This window comes from Staurois parvus, unplaced genomic scaffold, assembly GCF_062004578.1.
Source record: "Staurois parvus isolate SC_StPar_1 unplaced genomic scaffold, SC_StPar_1.0 ptg000715l, whole genome shotgun sequence".
Taxonomy (NCBI): Eukaryota; Metazoa; Chordata; class Amphibia; order Anura; family Ranidae; genus Staurois; species Staurois parvus.
The window spans coordinates 198,681-215,803 of NW_028318511.1; the positions used below are offsets into that span (position 1 = coordinate 198,681).

General features: G+C 45.0%; 1 protein-coding gene across 1 annotated transcript in view; it reads left to right on the forward strand.

The window, feature by feature from the left end:
- The first annotated feature begins 211 nt into the window (after positions 1-211).
- Positions 212-17,123, forward strand: part of CD81 (CD81 molecule) — a 112,349-nt gene continuing 95,437 nt past the window's right edge. Inside the window, exon 1 of the mRNA XM_089653514.1 lies at positions 212-369. Within this exon, the coding sequence (XP_089509640.1) occupies positions 304-369 (66 nt within the window). The 5' untranslated portion in view covers positions 212-303. The remainder of the gene's footprint in view (positions 370-17,123) is intronic.

The window sequence follows — 17,123 nt, forward strand, 5'->3', positions numbered from 1 at the left end:
CCGGGGTGTCTGCTCCCTCCATACTCCTCTCTGAGAAGTTTTACCATCCCCCCATAAACCCCCTTCCCCCTTCAGTGCTGTGGACCTCCTCACATGCAGGAAATGTCTCCCCTCGCTCACACAGGTCACATGACAGACTCTGCCCCCCTCACCATTGCAGGGACCCCCATCGGCAGACAAGGAGCGGAGGGCGGGGCGGTGGTGTGTGGGCGGAGCCCGGCCTGTGCCTCTCCCGCCTCCTCCTCCTCTCCGCTCACTCATCTCTCCTCCGATCTGCAGAATAACGGACCTGACTGAGCCGCCATGGGGGTGGAAGGATGCACCAAATGTATCAAATACATGCTCTTCATCTTCAACTTCATCTTCTGGGTGAGTCCGCGGGTCACAGGGGGGCGGGGATCGCAGGATGGGGGTCCTTAATAACAGAGGCAGACTAGTGGGGTGGGGGGGCCGTGGTGTGATCGGGGTGATATAATCTGCTGTATACTGGGAGGAGGATGCGGCGTCCCATCACAATGTAGCAGTGCGATCCCGGACATACAATGTAACAATGTCTACAGAACAACAACAGCCAGAGAGGGGGCCACAGGTGGGGGAGATCCGGGCTGTGCTGGGGAACTCGGGGACTCTGGGTGTGCTCAGATCTGGGTTGCAGGGCTTTGGGGGGCATCTGATCTGTGTGGTCAGCTCTGGGGTGTAGCTGATCAGATTGGGGTTGGGTGGGAGGGAGATGGGGGCTGTGTGTGGTCAGATCTGGGTTGCAGGTGTTCGGATTAGGGTTTGTGGGGGCAGATCGGGGCTGTGTGTTGTCAGATCTGGGGTGTAGGTGGTCTGATCTGGGCTGTGTGTGTGGTCAGATCGGGGCTGTGTGTGTGATCAGATCTGGGGTGTAGGTGGTCAGATCTGTAGTGTAGATGGTCAGATCTGGGCTGTGTGTGTGGTCAGATCTCGGGTGTAGGTGGTCAGATCTGGGCTGTGTGTGTGGTTAGATCTGGGCTGTGTGTGTGGTTAGATCTGGGGTGTGTGTGGTTAGATCTGGGCTGTGTGTGTGGTTAGATCTGGGGTGTAGGTGGTCAGATCTGGGCTGCGTGTGTGGTCAGATCTGGGGTGTAGGTGGTCAGATCGGGGCTGTGTGTGTGGTCAGATCTGGGATGTAGGTGGTCAGATCTTGGCTGTGTGTGTGGTCAGATTTGGGTTGTGTGTGGTCAGATTTGGGTTGTGTGTGGTCAGATCTGGGTTGTAGGTGGACAGATCTGGGTTGTAGGTGGACAGATCTGGGTTGTAGGTGGACAGATCTGGGTTGTAGGTGGACAGATCTGGGTTGTAGGTGGACAGATCTGGGTTGTAGGTGGACAGATCTGTGTTGTAGGTGGACAGATCTGTGTTGTAGGTGGACAGATCTGTGTTGTAGGTGGTCAGATCTGGGCTGTGTGTGGACAGATCAGGGTTGTGTGTGGACAAATCTTGGGTGTAAGTGGTCAGATCTGGGGTGTAGGTTATCAAATCGGGGCTGTGTGTGGTCAGATCGGGGCTATGTGTGGTCACATCTGGGGTGTAGGTGATCAGATCTGGGCTGTGAGTGATCAGATCTTGGGTGTAAGTGGTAAGATCTGGGCTGTGTGTGGTCAGATCTGGGGTGTAGGCTATCAGATCAAGGCTGTCTGTGGTCAGATCTGGGATGTAGGCGGTCAGAGCTGGGCTGGGCTGTCAGATCAGGGTTGTATGTTTATGTTGATGGGGTTGTGTGTGTTGGATTAATGACCAAGCAACAAATCCTGACACACTCACCGTGGTTGGCTCTGATGCTCAGTACTTTTGATCAGTCCCTGAAGACTAGACCCCAGTGCAGTACATTGGTGCCGGTCTTTTGGGGACAGATGTGAGGGATCATTCTGCCTGTCCATACCCTCCCCTGGAATGCAGTGTGTATAGACTGTGTGGGGCTCATTCCCCCTCTGCATTGTTCTGTATATTGGAGGGAGTAGACAATGGTCCTTTATGATCACACCACCAGCCGCTGTACATAGACTTGAAGGGTCGTTTTGTGACAAAATTTGGAGCAGAATTGTCTGTGATTTTATGTGTGTCACCATCAACAATTTACTCCAACATGGAAGATCTGATCTACCTCCACTTTCCTGCCAGCTATTTTCCAGCCACACAGGGGGGGTCTTTACTTTTCTGGGAGTTGGGCTTTAAAGAGAACCTGCACCCCAAAAAACAAACTCTGCACCTGACTCCAACCCCTCCAACATTTACATTTTGTATTTTAAAGTAGAACTTTACCTTTTACAACTTGATAAAAAATAATGTTCTTTAGCAAGCATACATTCCACGTTAGGCTGCTTTCACACGAATCCATATTTCTTTTGCGTAAAAAAAAAAAGCAAAAGAAAAATATGTGACCTTATATTCCTATGGAACTTGTCACACAGATCCGTTGTGGGTCAGGTATGGTTTTGGTGCATGTTAGGTGTGGTATAAAAAACACACCAAAAACATACCTCCCCATTGAAATCAATGGAAAATGCAGCAAAAATGGGATCAGGACTGACATAGAGGTTGCCACTGGATGGAGGGGGGGGGGCGGGAGAGCAGATACTTGTCTTGCTGATCCAGAAAGTGATGTGTTTGACGTCACTTCCGGGTCCCCGTGTCAGTTTCCCCAGCCTCTATGGCTGGGAAAGAATGTATTGCAATGCGATCTGCATTGCATTACATTCAGTGGAGCACCTAAAGAGAACCTGTCACCAAAAAAACCAATCCAGCAGCAGACCTCCTCCGTAACGCTAAACTGATGACCTATAGGGGGCTTTTAAAGCGTAGCCTATAGAAAATATAGGGTACTGAAGTTTGTTGCTACTTCATGGGCGTACACAATTTTAAAGATTGACATGTTGGGTATCTATTTAGTTGGTGAAACTGCATCTTTTATATTTTACCAAAAAGTTTGATAATTTATTGCATTTAAAATTTACTGTGTTTTTACATTTTCTACACCTTTGCGGTAATACTGTGTGTTATTAAAAGTTGCAACTACCACTATTTTATTTTCTAGGGTGTCCCCTTTCAGAAGATATATCATGTTTTTATTAGATTTTTTATTTTATTTATTTCAGGTACTTATATAGCGCCATCAATTTACGCAGCGCTTTACATATATATAATGTACATTCACATCAGTCGCTAACCCTCAAGGAGAGTACAATCTAAAGTCCCTAACTTACATTCCTACATACTATTAGGGCCAATTTAGACAGGAGCCAGTTAACCCACCGGCATGTCTTTGGAGTGTGAGAGGAAACCGGAGTACCCGGAGGAAACCCACACAGGAACAGGGAGAACATGCAAACTCCAGGCAGGTGGTGCCGTGGTTGGGATTCAGACCAGAGACCCTAATAATGCCAGGCAGAAGTGCTAACCATTTAGCCCCGTGCTGGCCCGTGTTGGGGGCTTTATGTAATCTTCAGGCCTACAATGTTTTTAAACGTGTGCAAAAAAATGGAAAACTGCTCTGGCATTGAATGAGTTAAGTTGTCATCAAAGCAGGAGATGAGGAAGATCTTTCACATTGGACGACAACTTCTCTGACAACTCAAAAGGTGGGAATTCCATTCTCTTTGTTGCGTCTCCAGGACAGGGAGCGAAGGGAAATCTTTCCATCAGGACAGACAGCAGATAATAATCTGAGAGGGGTGAAAGCTTTCCCTACCCTATTCTAAAACAAAGAACAGTCCTTCCTCTACTAGGGTGACAACGCCAAATTTCCTGATCTGAAATCACCTCTGCCTTGTCACCCTGATCAGGGGCGGACTGACGACTCATGGGGCCCCCGGGCAATAGGGGATCATGGGGCCCCTGTGTCCTTGCCCAAACTCAAAAAAGCCTATGAAAAAGGTACAGGGGCATCTCATGGGGCCCCCTACTGACCCAGGGCCCTCGGGCAGTGCCCAAGTTTCCAAATGGTCAGTCCGCCCCTGACCCTGATCATCATTGTAGTCACAAGGACTGTGGCGTTGCGTCATCACGCACCTTGAGGAGGAAGGTTACCAGTGTCATAGGGCTCGGGAGTGACGTACGGGGCAGTAGGAAGAACCATACTGCACAGCGGGGGACACAAGTCACCCAGAAGTGTGTCAGATAAGAAGATTATTTGGGCAGCTTTTCTCTTTGATAAAAAAAACAGTTATGGTCCTTTCACATGGGAGTTTTTTTTTCTTCAGTTCAGTCATGATTTTATATCTGTTTTTTGATCCGTTTTTAGTCATTAGCTGTCAGCGGGGTTCCTCACTGACAGCTGACTGTAAAAAAAAAAAAAATTGCCGGGAATTAAAAAATAATATAAAAAATCCCTTCGGATCTGGTATGGATTTTGAGGGCCCCCCCCATCCAAAATTTAAAAAAAATGGTGTGGAGTCCTCTCCCAAAATCCATACCAGACCCTTATCCGAGCATGCAGACTGGCAGGTTAGGAAACCATAGCAGGCCACATGCCCTCAACATGGGGGGGGTGCTTTGGAGCGGGGCGCTCCCCCGCTCCCCAAAGCACCTTGTCCCCATGTTGATGGGGACAGGGGCCTCTTCCCCACAACCCTGGGCTGTGGTTGTGGGGGTCTGCGGGCAGGGGGCTTATCAGAATCTGGAAGCCCCCCCTCTCATGTGAATGAGTATGGGGTACATGGTACCGCTACCCATTCACAAAAAAAAAAGCTGTAGTGTGAAAAAAGACAGGAGACAGTCTTTGACAAGTACTTTATTAAAAGATGGAAGGAAGGAAAATTAAAAGAATGTCTCCCAAAGTAGATCCAACGTCAATCACGATGCCCGCAGCCGCCGCTCACGTATGTGATTCCCGCCCCAGTCGATGGTGTCACACAGGGGCGGGGTCACACAGGTGATCCCCCTTTCCTGACCTGCCAGGCTGCATACAATCCGATCTGTTGGCCGTTCCGGGTTTCCATAGCCGGGACACAGACAGCATTTAAGTGAAGAAACAACCAAACCTCTTGCGAGCAGCTATCAGATAACAATAACCAAACACAATTCAATAGAGAGGCTGCTCACACAATCACATACCCATATTAATGTGCCATAACATACAAATAAATAATAGTGCCGCACTTCTCAAGTATCAACATACAATACATAATAAAACAAAAATGTGCTGAATGGCACCACATATATTCAGCATGGTAAAGCATTAAATGGATCCATATATCTCACTCATATCTCCACCTCGTGTATCCCTCAATCCTCCAATAACTGCAAGCGTTGTGGCGTCACAAGCCCCTCCTCTTGTGACGTCATGACGCTTGCAATTATTGGAGGATATTTCAAAATGAAAGGACTCACAAATTTTTAATCACTGAAATTTTCACTATATTTTTGTTTTATTTTGTTTATGTATGTTGATACTTGAGAAGCGCAGCATTATTATTTGTTTTTAAGCATTTACTTGAAGGTTCAAGTACCTTCCACAGTCTATCCAAAAGGTTTGGATTATTTGATGAATTTGTAACTGCGGGTTAGTTCACTTTTGCAAAAAAAAAAAAAAAAAACATATTGAAACAAACTGTTATGGTCAAGATGCCTGCCCAAAAAAACTCCCATAGTTGATGTCCCCCCATCCTGCCCTGTTGCTAGGATGTTGCTATGACACTTCAGTAGTGGATGCTTGCCTCTTCCATCACAAGAACACACTATCTGCTGGATCCATACACTGCACATGTGCGTTGTGCGATCTACCTTGTCACCATGGAGCTACGCTCAGAGCTACGGAATGGATGAGAAAGAGTGCATGCGTGGGGTTTTGAATCAGAGAGCCAGCATGCTAATGTAATGTTGGAGGCAAGCATCAATGCCTGGAGAGTTGGCTGAAGAGTCATAGTAACATCCTAGTTACAGGGCAGGATAGTGAAATGCCAGCTATGGGAGTTTTTCGTGCATTCTTCTGGGGGGGGGGGGGTAAAAATGGTCTACCATATTAGCTGAATATGTTATTCCACATTAGCTGAATATGTTATTCTGTATTATTTATAGCAGCGCAGTTTATTTTTATTTATTGGCACCCCTTAACTGCATAGGCAGTGTATTTGCAAATGTGAGCTGACCCTTTAATTAACATTGTTTTTAATCTGCTTGGAGTTCAACCTTAACGTCTTGCCAACTGACCATATGTGCACCAGCAGGGAGGATGGGCCTTAAAGTGGTTGTAAACCTCAGAGATGAAATATGAACAAAGCCTATCCCTCTATAGTGTGTACTCGCCTCAATAAGAGCACTAAGTGCAATTTCTGTCTGCTGCTTTGTTCCTCTGCTATCAGCAAGAATCACTTCTGACAAGTTTACCTGACACCAAGAGAAAAATGGTGACAGGAGATGGACATCCAGTAGATTGACAGCCTCAGCTCTGTTTGTGTGAGCTGTGTGAAGGGGGGTGTGTCTCTTCCCTCCAATCAGCACTCAGAACTCTCCTCACTGGGCTCTGCAGAGTGTAATTTCAGCTCTCTGCCCCCTTTTTTTCTGAACTCTCAGACAACTTTATAATCTCAGCACTTTGAATGGATGTAGAGAAGAGAATACTGCAGATAAAAAGGTACAGCTTATGTAGGTGGATTTGTTTCATCTTTGTGTATCACCATGAGGCCAGCCACTGCACACCACACATGTGTGTCCACGTGAGTTTGAGGTTTCTGTGCTGGAAGTGCCGTCACTGCACGCTTCCAGGTCAGTGATGGAGCTGTCGCATACTGCTCCCGTTTTCAGTTTATGATCTGGAACAGGTTGTTTGTGCTCCCAATCATGTGATCACTGTGACAGTAAAACACAGTGATCACATAATCAGGAGGAGATTGGAAGGGGTTAAAAGAAATCATTTTTCAGTTTGATAAGTCATCATTGTCCTAAGTCCAAGTCCTTTAGTCCTACAAGACAACTGTGAGTGCAGATATCAGGAACACTGGCTCAGCATTCACTCTAATTCAGTGCTTCCAAACCTGGTGTACGTGCCAAGATGTTTAGCCTTGATTAACATCTATGTGTGCGCGGGTGCGAGCTCGCTTCACATGAAAGACATTCATTTCAATGTGCTGCTTTACCTGTGAGAAACGTGGGCAAAGAAGTCCTCAACCCTTAAAACCGAACCACGCTGAGCTGCATGGTGCTGCAACATCGTGCGGTTTGGCACGCACAAAAATCGGCACACTAGCTATTGTGGGGGGTGGCATTAAGAATTAATAGCACCTTTGTACATGTCGGGAAAGCATTCGTTCCCAACACACAGAGCCATATGCATGCCATAGATGGGTCAAAAATCGGCCGATTTTTTTGGCCACAAAAAAAATCTGCCGATTTTCGCACCATTAATGGGTTAATTGGTCAGCCGTTTTTCTGGATTTTGTCAGATTTTTTTTGATCGATAAAGGTGGAAAAAAAATTGGCTGATTTTCGCAGCAATGATGGGCAAATCAGCCACTGACACAGTGCCTCATCGTTGGTGTCAGTGGGAGATGAACAGTGCTTCATCGTTGGTGTCAGTGTGGAGGAGGAATAGTGCCCCATCGTTAGTGTCAGTGGGGGAGAGGAGCGGCTGCTCCTTCTTCCAGTTCGGCCGCTCGATTTTCGCGGGGCCGCTCGGTTCCGCCTCCTCGCCGGTGATTGGTCGCCTGTGTGCCTTTCCAGTGCTGGTGCCCAATCACCGGTGAGGAGGCGGAGCCGAGCGGCCGCGTGACCATCGAGCGGCCAAACTGAAAGAAGGAGCAGCCGCGCTTCCTGGACCGGATCGTCGTGGGACCGGAGCCAGGTAAGGTACAGCAGCCCCTCTGCCCACCCCTGTACTTAGTGTCCGTTGGAGGAGGAGGGGGGGCGGCACCGCGCCGCCCCTCGAAAAAGTGCCGCCCTGACACCGGCTCGCACCAGCGTATAAGACGACCCCCGACTTTTCAGAAGATTTTCAGGGGTTGAAAAGTCGTCTTATATGCCGGAAAATACGGTAATTAAATGCCGGCCGTAGACGGGAAGAAAATCGGCCGATTTTTTTTTTTTTACTGTTGGTGGTAACGTTGGCCTATTGAACGACCGATTTTTCGTTTTTTTGTTAAAAAAACGGCCGGTTTTCTCCCAGTCTATGGCCTGCAATAGGCCCCTTTCACACGGGTGATCTGATTACGTCCATCTGTCAGTTTTTCAGGTGGATCTGAATGGATGGTTTATGTATCCCTATGGACTGGTGGGTATAAATGGACTTGTGTCTATTTACACCCACCTACCTCTAATCCAATCTGCTAAAAAGAAATGTAAGGGTATCTGTCCCCCTCCATCTAGGCAGATCAGAGGGCAGTCAGGTGTAAACGGACAGTGGAGTCCATGTACACTCGGCCACCCATAGAGCAGAGTGGGCTCTGTCCATGTCCACCATGCAGAGTGGACACGGAACTGTCATCCACCCGCTCTGCTCTGGTCAGCAGGGGATCAGTGGACACATTTCTTGCTAATCTAAACGAAGCCCACCCCATGTGAAAGGGGCCTTAGGGGTATGCAAAAAAATTAATTAACGGCCATCGTGTGACTGTTAACAAATGTGGATTGATCATTAAGTGACAGTAGGCAATGCAGGTCTCTGTGGGCAGGAGCAATGGGATGATCATTGGTTGTTAGGATGCAGATGTCCCGGGTCTGTGTCAGGCAGTGGTCAGTATAATAATTACTGATTTAACCACTTCAAGTCCAGACACTTTCACCCCCTTCCTGTCCAGGCCAATTTCCAGCTTTCAGTCACTGTCACACTTTGAATGACAATTGCGCGGTCATGCAACACTGTACCCATATGAATTTTTTAGCATTTTTTTGAGACAGATAAAACTTTATTTTGGTGGTATTTATTGTTTTTTGCTATATAAATGAAGAAGTCCAAAAATTTGGAAAAAAAGGTGTTTTTCTTATAAAATTTTGCAAATAAATGATCTTTCTTCATAAATCTTGTCCAAAATGTATTCAGTTATCTTTTTAGTTAAAAAAAAAATAGCCCAAATTAGTTTAAAACAAAAAATTATAATTTTTAAAAATTTTTTTTTTACTTTTTTTTCATATTATTATTTAGGTTTTTTTTTAACATACCGTCACCCTAGCAGTACGGTGTCATCATAGTGACACTGTACTACTTGTGGGGGGTGATGAAGATTTTTTTTTTTTTACACTGATTGCTTTTACACCCATAAAGGCTGTAAAAGCAATCATTTCTCCTCTCTGGCTGCATTCTTGAGAAATACTGTGAAGCTGTGATTGGTCACAGCTTGTTACATGGTACAAGGCTGTTGTGAATAGCCTTGTACCATGTGATCTCTGATCATTCACAGATTTCACACGTAGTAAGCAATGATGTCAGAAGTGACATCTTGCTTACTACTATTCATGTGATCGCTGATTGGCCAATCAGTAATCATATGATCGGAACCTCACGCAGAGGTCCTGTTCAGAGATCGGGTGCCGTGCACTCCCAGGGAGCGCGCACAGTTCAAAATGGCGGGCGCGGTTTATGAACGGCAACCCGCCCCTGCACTGCCACCGTCCGGCCGTTTATACAATGGCCGGACAGGAATGGGTAAAGCCCCATTCACACTTAGGCTGCTTGTACACTGATCTGCTTTTCTACCGCTTTTGCGTTAAAAAAGTTGAAGAAAACTGTGTGACCATGTATTTCTATGGAACTCTTCACATTGATCCGTGTGGGCGGGTGTGTTTTTTAAAATCCTGCTTGCTGCATTTTGTGGCAGTTTGGTGTAGTAAAAAAAAGCACCAAAAACACACCTCCCCACTGCAATCAATAGAAAAAGTGGCACAAACATATCAAAAACACACCTGTGATGCGTTTTTGATGCAGTTATTGTCCTGTTAAAAAAAAAAAAAATCAAATGCCATAAAAAAGCATCAAAAGCGCAATATGCGTCAAAGTAACCTTAGTGATTGATATCACGTGCATAATCATAATTCTGCCCGCGATTCCAAATTGTGCTAAAATAGCGGCAAGACGCATCGTGCCATTCATTCTTAAAGCAGAGCTCTACCCAAAAGGGGAAGTTCCGCTTTAAGGTTTCATCCCCCAGTCCCCTTTAAGGATTGGAACTAACGGGGAGCGTGTACCCGATTTTGACAGGTGCCCACTCCCACTTCTGCTGCGATTGCCTAGGCCAGGGGTCTGCAACCTTTAAGACATAAAGAGCCACTTGGACCCGTTTCCGAGAGGGAAAAAAAGACTGGGAGCCGCAAAACCATTGCAACATTTAAAACAAATCCGACACTGCATATATTGCGAAAAGCGCTCTGGTCATGAAGGTGGTTTAAGGGCCCAGTAAGCAAAGGGTTAACCAGGGCCACAGTGTATCGTCATAATCACAATCATAGCCTTAGGTCAGTGGTGGGCAACCTTTTTTTTCAACTGAGCCAAATCTCGCCAAAACCACGATTGAAATTTATTTTGAGAGAAACATTTTTAAAACTGAAAATACATCCCCCATATAGTAATTCATCCCCCATAGTAATTCATCCCCCATATAGTAATTCATCCCCCCATAGTAATTCATCCCCCATATAGCAATTCATCCCCCCTATAGTAATTCATCCCCCATATAGTAATTCATCCCCCATATAGTAATTCATCCCCCCTATAGTAATTCATCCCCCCTATAGTAATTCATCCCCCATATAGTAATTCATCCCCCATATAGTAATTCATCCCCCATAGTAATTCATCCCCCATATAGTAATTAATTCATCCCCCATAGTAATTCATCCCCCATATAGTAATTCATCCCCCATATAGTAATTCATCCCCCCTATAGTAATTCATCCCCCCTATAGTATTTCATCCCCCCTATAGTATTTCATCCCCCCTATAGTAATCCATCCCCCATATAGTAATCCATCCCCCATATAGTAATTCATCCCCCATATAGTAATTCATCCCCCATATAGTAATTCATCCCCCATATAGTAATACATCCCCCATATAGTAATACATCCCCCATAGTAATTCATCCCCCATAGTAATTCATCCCCCCTATAGTAATTCATCCCCCCTGTGTCAATTCACTTACCTTTGCTCCGCGCGTTCCTCTAGCTGTGTTCCCGCGCCGTTCTGGTCTTCAGGGCGGACTGTGAGAGGAGAGGAGTTCGTCACGCTGCCCCGCCTACATCCTGACAGCCAATGTTTGGAGGAGGGAGGGGAGCGGGCGCCCGGCACATAGAAGAGCTGCATTAAAAGAGCCGCGGCTTGCTGACCCTATTGCCTGTCACCTGGTGGGCAGTGTGCTCCGGAGCCGCAGGAAAGGTGAAAAAGAGCCGCATGCGGCTCCGGAGCCGCGGGTTGCCGACACCCGGCCTAGGCGATCAAAAGTGAAAGCTGTCTTCTCCCTGTAGTCTTCTGAAACACATGACAGGTCTCACAAGACTACGGGACCATTCACAAGGCGCAGCACTACTCGCGCATGCGCAGTGGGCGCCCGACTATGAAGCCGCAAGCTGTCACAGCCGGGTGCCCACACTTAAGATGACGGCGCAGGGGAGCGAGGACGGCCGGTGAAACTGGCAGTGGTGAGGACACTGCGGGATCGATGGAAAGGTGAGTGGCTGGTTTTTAAAAGTCAGTAGCTACAGTTTTTTCAGTGGCTCACTTATTTTTTTAGATTTTGACTGGAGCTCCGCTTTAGGAGCACCCCAAACACAGCAAAATGTGCATGTAAAACTGTGTTTGGCTCAGGACCAAAATGTGATCTTTAGCTTCTTGTAGAAAAACGTGTTGATTGCTCAGAAAATTTTGCGTGCTCTCGCTACGCAAAATGAGACCAGGTCCTTAGGGTGGGGTACATTATATATGTAAATGGATTACCAAGGGGTGCACAAGTGAAGAAGGTTGAGAAAATCAGCACAGTGACTAAGTGGTTAGCACTGCCTGGCAGTACTAGGGGTCGTTGGTTCAAATCCCAACCACAGCACCACCTGCCTGGAGTTTGCATGTTCTCCCAGTGTGGGTTTCCTCCGCGTACTCCGGTTTCCTCCCACACTCCAAAGACATGCCGGTAGGTGAATTGGCTCCTGTCCAAATTGTCCCTAGTATGTGTATGTATGAAAGTGAGTTAGTGACCTTAGATTGTACACCCCTTGAGTGTTAGGGACTGATGTGAATATACAATATATATGTAAAGTGCTGCGTAAATTGATGGCGCTATATAAGTACCTGAAATAATAAATAAAATCTGCTCCAGACAAACTGCTGGTAACGGTTTGGTAGAGGAGAATATTTGGGTGTGTCTTTCACCTTGTATAATACGGACGGCTGTTTGCACACAAGTGAGAGCGGTTGTATGACATCATGGAATGGCATCGCTGTGGAATGTATGGAGTTGGGCGGGAGACACAGAAGAGTGACACCTGTTTTTCATCTAGAAGAGGCAAGGCCAGTGTAAAAATTATTGGTAGTACGTTCTCATTCATTCATTTCTTGGCAAACAGAACTAGAGGAATCCTCCACCTCAACCATTTCATCACCGTTATCTTTAATTTGATCATTCGAAAACAACCTGCTGATGGAAAGCAAATCTGGTGAATCCTTTCAGATGAATTGCAGGGTTTCGATCGTCCTGAATTATGTGCTCTGCAGAGTTGTCCACTATGATTAGAGTTCTTGCATCCCGGCAGTGAAGATTTCTGAACTATGTGATTCAATGTAGATTGGAGTAAAAAGCTAACATCTGCCAGTAAAAATACGTTTGGCCAGGTTCATCCAGATTGTGAATCAATTTACTAACCTGTATTTATTAAATCTGAATCTGGGAGAGGTCCTAATATAAAAATAAGGAGAGTTCTTTATTAAAAATTGAAAATTGGAACCAAAAATGAAAAAAACCATCAAAGAATGATCAGTCAGTATGGTCATTTCTGTTGGGATCAGAGGCTGTCCATCTGTTGGCCTTCTCTAGGAACAACAGACGTTCCATGCTTTCTCAACACTTATTTGGGCTAGGGGCCATGCAGGACTGGTTCAAACAGTTACTGATTAATTGGTGATTCCACGGGTAAGTGGTGGTGCTGATCTCTTGGAGGTTTGAGCTGCTACCTTACTGGTACGATGGAGCGGTCACTTCAGTAGAAGCAATGCTTGAATGAGAAGGAAGGAGCGCCCAATGTCCGAAATAATGCAACTCTTGGTGGAAGAATACAAACGTTTATTGAAAGTGTGAAAAAATTTAGAGATTGATCCAACGTGTTTTAGGAGAATTGCCTCCCTCTTCAGGACTGCTGGTACGTGCTAATGATGATGGATGGACTTTTTTGCCTCTGCATTACACAAGCCAGCATTTGCCATCACAATAAAATCTGGTACTACCACGGAATCCATCCATCTCTGTTAGCATGTACCAACAGTCCTGAAGAAGGGGGAGGCAGTTCCCCCAAAACGTTAGCTTGATCTTTACATTTTCACATTTTCAATAAACATTTGTATTCCTCCACCAAGAGCTGCGTTATTTCAGACACCGGGTGCTCCTTCCTTATCTTCTCATTGAAGCAGTGCTTTCTCAACAGGACAAATGATTGACCACAGTGGGGTTATTTTTTAATCATAATGATTTTTTTTCTGTCGTATGTTGGGGTTGCTCCTAGAGGTCCCTAAATCCCAGCACCCCTGCCCAGTCCAATTATGCATTATTATTGAGTGATTTTTCATCAAATGTTTATTCGGGCGGCACAGTGGCTTAGTGGTTAGCACGTCTGCCTTGCAGTAAATGTGTCATTGGTTCAATTCCTGACCATGGCATCTCCTGCATGGAGTTTGCATGTTCTCTCTGTGCTTGTGTGGGTTTCCTCCAGGTGCTCTGGTTTCTTGCCACACTCCAAAGACATGCTGGTAGGTTAATTAGATCCTGTCTAAATTGTCCCTAGTATGTGTATGTATGAATGTAAGTTAGGGACCTTAGATTGTACACCCCTTGAGGGTTAGGGACTGATGTGAATGTTCAATATATATGTAAAGTGCTGTGTAAATTGAGGGTGCTATATAAGTACCTGTAATAAATAAATAAATAATTTGGCCACCAGAGCACACATGCTTGCCTGACAGCTTTGTCAGGCAAAGTCAATGCTTCCAACTTGATTTTTGCAGAAATAGTTTTTTCTTTCCTTTTTTTATGAAATACAGGCATACCTCAGTTTTACGGATTTAATTCGTTTTGCGGGACTTTTTGTATTGCGAAAAATTTGTAAACCGAAACACGGTTTCCCATAGGAATGCATTGAAAACCAATTAATCCTTTCCGGAGGTCAGAAAAAAGTAAAAAAAAAAATTTTCTGTTCAAAACTCTTTATAGAGTACACTTTAAAGGCATAAAGGAACATGATTAAAAAAAACATTTGTAAATGCATTGAAAACCAATTACTCCGTTCCAGAGGTCAGAAAAAAAAAGTAAAAAAAAGTTTTATCTATTCAAAATGCTTTATAAAGTGCTCTTTAAAGGCATAAAGGGACATGATTAGAAAAAAAATTGTAAATGCATTGAAAACCAATTAATCCGTTCCGGAGGTCAGAAAAAAATAAAAAAAAATTTCTGTTCAAAACTCTTTATTAAGTGCACTTTAAAGGCATAAAGGGACATGATTAAAAAAAAAAATTCATAAATGCATTGAAAACCAATTAATCTGTTCCGGAGGTCAGAAAAAAGTAACAAAAAGTTTTATTTGTTCAAAACTCTTTATAAAGTGCACTTTAAAGGCATAGTACTGTACAGGGACATGATTAAAAAAAAAATTTGTAAATGCATTGAAAACCAATTAATCCGTTTGTATTGCGAAAAAAATTCATAAACCGAGGCATTATTTTCAATGGATTTTCATTCGTAAATCGAAAATTACGTTAACCGAGGCGTTCGTAAACCGAAGTATGCCTGTAGCTTGTTTTCTTCTGGGCGGTGCTGCTCAGATGTTTTTTTTAAACAAATTTAATGACGGATGTCAGAGATTTCAAATATCATTCTGAACATTAATGGCTTTTTCCCAGCACAGTCCCAAAGCAAGACAAGGCAAAAAGCTGTGTTTTGTATGAGCTCAGTTCACACTACTGCAGTGCAGTACTTTTGTCAGCACAGCGTAACCTGATACATTACAATGTTGCTGTGTGAGTAGAACCTTTTCTCCTGGAGATCCTGCCAGTAACACACTTCCTGTCTTATGATGACTCCGCTCTATCCATAGTGAAGCAACGTAGCCACCCTGGTACAGCAGCATGTTCAGACTGGAGAGAGCAGTGTTAGATGGAACTTATATACAGTAAGTGACTAACAAATTAAAGCCTAAGGCCTGATTCACACTGGAAATCACACAGGAACACGCTGTGCGTTCCTGTGCGATTCACATGCAGTTCTTTGTGGTGCGATTTCAGCCCATTCATTTGAATGGGCTGAAATGGCACTGCACCAAAAGTAGTGCATGCACTAATTTTTGAAACTAATTGCAACCAGATGACATGGTGCGATCTGCATTCGGGGTGTCATTAAGTTATTATTGACGCTCACTGCAGATCGCAACTGCAGTGCGTTTTGAATGGGTGTGGGAAATGCGCACAGAAAGTGGGTTTCCTGCACTGGGTTCTGGTGCAAACTGGCCCTAACTCTGGCTAACACTTTACAGAAACGGTTTTGTTCATTTTGGGATGAAGATTTTACATTAAGGCTACTTTCACACTGAGGAGCTTTTTAAGTGTTTTTGCGTAAAAAAAAACACCTGAAAAGCTCAAGAAAAACGCTTCCTATGTATGTGAATGTATATCTATGTATGTTTTCACACTGAGGCGTTGAGCTTGCGGTGTGGTGCAAAAACTCCTGCTTGCAGCATCTTTGGGGCATGTTTGGTGAGTTAAAAGAAAAACACCCCAAAAACACCTCTTCCCATTGAAGTCAATGGAAAATGCCTGAAAAACGCCTCTGAGAAGCGTTTTTGGTGCAGTTTTTAAGTCACATGTCCTTTAAAAACCGCTCAGAAAGCACGGTAAAAATGGCTATGCGTTTTTGCTCTGTTTCTGCGGTGGAACAGTGTGAACGTAGCTTAACCACAAGCCTACAGGGCACTTATACCCCCTTCCTGACCAGACCAATTTTCAGCTTTCAGCGCTGTCGCACTTTGAATGACAATTGCGCGGCCATGCAACATTGTACCCATATGAAATTTTTATCATTTTTTTTCACACAAATAGAGCTTTCTTTTGGTGGTATTTAATTGCTGCTGGGTGTTTTATTTTTGGCGCTATAAACAAAAAAACGCAAACAAAAATGTTTTTTCTTTGTTTCTATTATAAAATTTTACAAACAGGTAATTTTTCTCCATCAGTGATGTGTGTGAACTGATAGGCAGCACTGATGGGCACTGATTGGCAGCACTGATGGGCACTGATGAAGTGACAGGGCAAGGCAGCACTGATGGGCACTGATAGGCAGCATTGATGATGCTGCACTGATGGGTGGCACTGCTGGGCACTAATGGAAGGCACTGCTGGGCAGCACTGATGGGTGGCACTGATGGGCGCAGGTGGGTGGCACTGCAGAGCACAGGTGGGTGGCACTGATGGGCGCCACTGATGGGCACTATCAGTGCCCTGATAATCAGTGCTGAACCCCTCACTGACAATTGCCGGTTCTCGGCAATACTTTCCTCACGCTGTGACAGCAAGAGGAAAGTGCAGACGATAACCGGCAACTGTATTTTCCCAGTGATCTGTGTCATTGGACACAGCTGATCACGTGGTAAAAGGCTGCTGTGATTGGGCGTTTACTGTATCATGTGATCAGCTGTGTCTGTAGAACAGAGTGCAGGGTGCGCGCCGCTGGGGGCGTGTTCTGGAATGACGTCGTCCCAGAACTACACAACCGCGCTGCAGCTATCCTTCAGCTATAGCTCAGTTGGGAACTGGTAAAGGGGAACTTCACTCTCTCAATCAACATTGACTATTTTTAATCCTTATCCGGCTACCATTAGTAAATAGGATGTAATATTATATTTACTTGTTTTAAACTTTTTTTTACATTTCTTACTTTACTTCTTGGTTTCCATGCTTAGGCAAATGATGTCATACATCCCAGGAGTCT